Raw genomic sequence first — 5,619 nt, forward strand, 5'->3', positions numbered from 1 at the left:
TCATCTAAACCCTCTTCCCAGCAAAGACAAGGAGGCACATGGCCTCATCTCTAAACCCCACAAAGGGAATCCAGAGTGGTTAGCCATGTGCTTCCTGCTAGAAGAGCTATTACAGTGCAGAGAAACACTTTCCCTGATCAATTCCCTCCCTTATTCAGCAATCCACAGAACCCAATTCCGTAAGCGAGTCACCAGGAGTCTGTGTACACCCAGCCAGAAGGCTGCAGGAACACAAGCGATGGGAGAAATTTGCACACAGTGACCTGTCCCATACACGTTTACAAGACAAAGACCAAGATTTTTTAGAGATCAAACAGGTGTATTTTCAGGTAAGGAAATGCTTATACTACTTCCCTGGAGACCAATGTCCTGAAGGAGTGCATTGCACTGTGTTAAATACTTCCAAAAAAATGTGCTGCAGGTTTTTCTACAATCAGTCACTCTTGTTTTGTATTTTGCTTCAGAGACAGTAATAGAAAAAAAAAAAAACTGTATGCAGCACGCAGTCAAGACTCCAAGCCAAGACCAATCCCACACAGCATTACTTGCACAATTTCAAGAAATATAGGCAGGCAAGGTTCTTTGGCTAGATGTGATATCTTTTATTAGATCAACTGAGTAGTTGGAAAAAAGTTCTTTGCAAGCTTTCGGACACAACTTCTTTGGCTTTTTCCCCCAAAACACACTACACAAGTAGGCCAAGCAGCCAATAAGCAGTTGTTTCAATACCTGTGAACTTTTCCTCCATAGAAAGGCTTGGTGTGGAATGTGACAGTAGCCGAGTAGCCGGTCTTGGCACAGTTAATACTGACTTTACCTCCAAGCTCAACCCAGGGAATGGTAAGTATAGAACGAGCATAGGCACTGGGCAGGGTGAAGACATACTCTTCTTCGTGATCCATCAAGTAAAGAACACCTGGGGGGGAGGAGGGGCAGAAAGAGAGGCTGAAAGTGAAACAGTAAGTTACCAGTGGGAGCCTGCCCCCAACTGGCTGTCTCTGCCATCAAAACTTAGTACACAAACTCAGGGCTTTGTTGCACCTTACACTAAGACGCACAATTGTTGATTGGTGTTTAGTGCTAGCTCACGTTTGAAGCAGCCACACTTCAGGCCAACAGGGGCCTAAAGGACTAAAAGGTAAGAATCTACCACCCCTCCCAGTCTGGGCTTCCCTGCTTGCTTCCTGGGACAGACAGTGTGGGTAGCTATAAGTAAGTGGGGGGAGCTGCAGGGGGGCAGAAAGCCTGATCCAGGCCAGCAGGGGAGGGGGGCAGGTGCAGTATTCACACTAAAGTGTGGCTTAGTATAGTTCCATATTAGCTGGGTAACATGGATCAGAGAGAATCCTACCCTGAAGTGCTGTAACTGAGCTGCATAATGAGAGCTTAAAACCAGTTTCATGTGTTCATGTGCAGAGGAGCTGCCCAAAATTACTTTGCAAAAAGGCCCTCAGAAACCGGAAACACAGCAAAACTCCTGCCAAAGGACTCTGGCTCAAGCAAAAGGCCTTTTTGCAACTCTGGATTTTATTCAAATGACAATTAACAGGGCAGAGTAAGTGCAATTTCTGATGATGTTGTCGCGCACATCTGAGTGGCCTTCAGTCATTTTGCATTCTATCTACTGCCACCAAGTCGTTCCCCTCACTTCCCATCAGCTTCTTTGTCTTTGCTAAAGGGGCAGTTGGAAAACTGCTTTAAGTCTGACTGGTTCTAGCGGGGGGTATCAACAGCAGGGAACAGGAATTTTCTAAGCTATTTAAGGGAACCCCCTGCCTGATCACACAATCTGTCTACCTGGGCCTGCACCAACACCCAGAAGATACCAAATCAGCTCTGTCCCACCATTAGTCACTGGTATTTCAAGACAAGATACAGCACTAATCAAGTATAGTAAGTAGGGAAGTGATCAACATAAGTGCACACTAATTCTACAACAACAAATATTCTTAGCTGTTCGCCTATAAGGCCAGTCGCAAAAAGAGAAAAGGTTACTTGAACTTATTTTGATGAGGCTTTTTTACATTTTCCCCCTTATTTTCCCCTCTTTTATATTTACAGTTTCCTTTGAGTACAGAGAGGCTTTGAAAAATTTCTTGGCAACAGATTGAAAGGGGGGGAAAAAAAGAAAGAAAACCTCACAAAGTAGATTCTTAGAATTCAGAGAATTTTTGACCATCAGATAAAAATGTGAAACCAAACTGGACATAAAAGCCTTGATACTAATATGATTCATCCCAACACCCTTACCATTAGGTGAAAAAGTCGCAAAAAATTAGGAAATCATTGGTATTCATTATCGGTTTTTTTAATTTGTAAAATGGGAAATAAATCACACAAACTTCTGTAAAGCAATTTACAGAGGAAAACCCCAATATAGGGCCAGGACATTATAAATATTCTTAGTATATCAACACTGATCTGAAGGATTCAGAGCTTAAAAGGAAAAAGCTCCAATACAGCTTTGGCTGTGTACACACGTTCAAACGATCTGGGAAAATTCTCCCAGTTTTGTTTTCCTGGGAGAAAAGCTTGCCCAGAGATGCCTGAGCAAACATTCAACTGCTGAGCCTTTGAAGAGCAGACAGTTTGCAGTGGTGATGCTACCCTGGCAGGGGGGCCCTGGGCACACATCTTGGCGTGCTCTGCAGATACCTTCAGTCTGACTAGAAACAGAAGGCTGCAGTGCACAGGGCAGCCCCGATTTGCTGATCTCCCAGCAGCGCAATATGGGATTGTGTAGCGGGGTGTTCTGCTCCCAGCTTGGCTGGAACAGCAGAGTTCACTCTGTTTCTCTGGAGGGAGAGGACGGGAGAAATGCACCCTGGGTTGGTGGAGGATTCTCCTATGGCTTCTCTCAGAAGAGACACGTGCAGACATTAGCTCTCCCAAGAGAAATTCTTCTGGAAGTGATTTAACCCTGGTTGTTGCTGGGTTATTTCTCTCCTGGAGTGAACATTTTTGCTCTGGGAGAAAAAAAAAATTCCCCAAGTACCTGTATACTTGTGGTTTCTCCTGGGACAGCAGCAAGTCTTTCTGGAGAAACTGAATGTCTATATGTGGCCTTTATTTAAAATGTGGTATTTCAATCCAGAGGACCCACTACAGTAAGAAGGCTTCTAAGGTTTAGACACCATGAGACTGGAAATGGTCCACCCAGAGAAGTATAACAATCATCATGGTTTTTCAGAACCACTCATTCTGCCACTCCAAAGCCTCAATCTGCCAATAACAAAACAGTTGACACCTTTACCCCCTGAAGAGAACTACAGAGTGCCTGGGAGGTGAGACGACAATGAATAAGAAACACAGGAAAGTAACAAACTAACTATACTGCATTTGGAGGGCCCAAAGTTTCCAGTGTAATATGCCATACTCTTAGGCTAGCGTCAGTAACTGAAGATACTGCCAGCCTAACAGCCTGAAATATTACAGTAAACCTGAACTATACACTTTTCTGAGAACAAACTATTGGGAAGAAATCACTGTCACCCTGTCAGAAACATGCCATATAACTGTAGTTCCCATTTCCTCACCTGTTAGTGACTGCCTTATTGCTAAGGATTTACTCTCCCAAGATGAAGGGGGAAACCAATGGCAGACCAGTAAATCAGCATTAAAGCAAATAGATCTTTCACATTCAAGTCTTAACAGAAAGGGCACCTATACACAGGCAGACTCGATTAATTGAGTCTGCTGGAGCGTGGTAATTACTGCACCCCAGCAGAATCTAGTGTCACGTGTATCAGCATCCTGAAGAATGGCGTGTTGAAGCATGTTGAAGAATGGCAGTGGGACACTAACTAAAGCTCGTTTGAGAAGCTTCAGTTAAAGCACCACCACCACCTTTTTGCAGTGCAGGGATGCTGATACACGTGTCACACTGGGCAGTTTAGTCAGAGCCTTGCTGCTCTAATTAAAGCACCTCTCCCCCATCCCCCACCTCCCAGAGCATCAGTATAAACACCCAAAGTGCCTATATTTTACACAGGCTGGCTTAAATTCTAGTTTTAAGACAGTTTCCCCTTACTACTTTTAAAATGCCAGGTTCAAGTCACATTTCAACTAATCACACTTAACTGGTGAGATTGTTTAGGACGCATCTTAAAATGTCTCACATACAGATTATTGTACCTCCATTATTGTCTCTCCCCCAAGGAGTTCAAACACATGCAACATTATAACTTAGCTTCTCTATGATTTTCAAGTCCAACTCTTAGAGACGAGCAGCTTATTTAGAACACATTTTATACCTGACCATTTAGGAGGACTGCCCACCTGGCAGAGATTATCAGTGTATATCATCCTTTACAAATCTGAAAGTGAATCTTGTTCTGTGTCAAATATTTAATACTAAATCAGCTCCTGCAGGGATGACACCAGAGTTGCTTTGCTGTGGATATTAAAAACAAGTTTACCTTCATTTCGAAAAAATCCTTCTGCCCCTTCTCCAGCTGCCAAGGAGGTTTCTAAAAATTATATTGACTTTACAAGCAAATAAGGGGAAAATACATAGTAGATTTTCTTCCTACCTACTAATCCTTGTGATATGCCATCTGACACAAATGCAATGTTAATACAGTATTTAATATTAATACAGACATCTGAACTCCCAAATTAGGAATAATATCTGACTCCTTAAGAAGATCACCACCACCTACAGTACACCCCAAATATTTAATACTCCCTTTGCACAAACTCGTCTATTTCCCAATTTATATACTCTGTCAAAGCCCTATCCCCATTTTAAATGTTAGTCTAGTGTGCTGACCAAAAGAGTTTTCTTTAGGTCTATTAACTTGCAATTCCACTTCAAGCCTACTCCCTCTAAACCCAATCCTTATGAACTGGACAACTCTGAGTCCCAGCTGCTGGTGACAGATGCCAACATCCATAATAGAAAGTATGCGAGAAAACATGGGTGAAGAGCTAACTAATAAGATACTTTATGAGGCTTGTGTTTCATGAAGAGAGAATAACCAGCTTTCAGCATATCCTGTTAGCCTGTCACTTCTCACTGCAGCTATCTCAGTCTGACACTGACTAATAAAAGAAATATGGATGAGGGTGGGTGCAGGGGAGGAAGGGAGAGGACATTTATTACAGTCAGAAGCACTAAGACAGATAATAAAAAAAAGAGAACAGAAAACAAAATCCTGGGTTGTCTTTAAACTGACAGAGGCTCAATTTATGAAAAAAAATAAATATATTTGAGAAATACAATCCTGAATCTACCCTTAGATGACTTTGATAAGTAACATTCTCTAAGTGGACTTTACCCCAAATCTCCATGTCATTTATCTAATAAGGAATTTTAGCACACATGACCAAAGGAGAAGTCAAGGTCACGAGCATTATACTGATGTAGGCCCGTTTCTTATCTAAAAGCAGTATCTACTAGACCTGTGCAAAGCAGCTAGTACTCACTTCGGATTCGGCTGATTTAAGGGACAGTGATTCAAATCACTGTCCCGAATTTATTTGGCGGAATCTGATTCGGAGATTCAGCCACCACCAAATCAGTCAAATTTCCAAAATCGAGCAGGCCCCATCCCCCACCCGCTCTCCCAGACCCATCAATGGCTGCTCCACCTGGCCCCAGCGTCCTGGCTCAAAAAA

The 5,619-nt window shown here is 42.8% G+C and overlaps 1 protein-coding gene across 1 annotated transcript in view; it reads right to left on the minus strand.

The window, feature by feature from the left end:
- OSBPL10 (oxysterol binding protein like 10) overlaps positions 1 to 5,619 on the minus strand; it is a 175,187-nt gene that overhangs the window by 8,084 nt on the left and 161,484 nt on the right. The window contains exon 9 of the mRNA XM_006030210.3: positions 730 to 916. Coding sequence (XP_006030272.1) covers positions 730 to 916 — 187 coding nt within the window. The remainder of the gene's footprint in view (positions 1 to 729; positions 917 to 5,619) is intronic.

Source organism: Alligator sinensis, unplaced genomic scaffold, assembly GCF_000455745.1.
Source record: "Alligator sinensis unplaced genomic scaffold, ASM45574v1 scaffold181_2, whole genome shotgun sequence".
NCBI lineage: Eukaryota > Metazoa > Chordata > Crocodylia > Alligatoridae > Alligator > Alligator sinensis.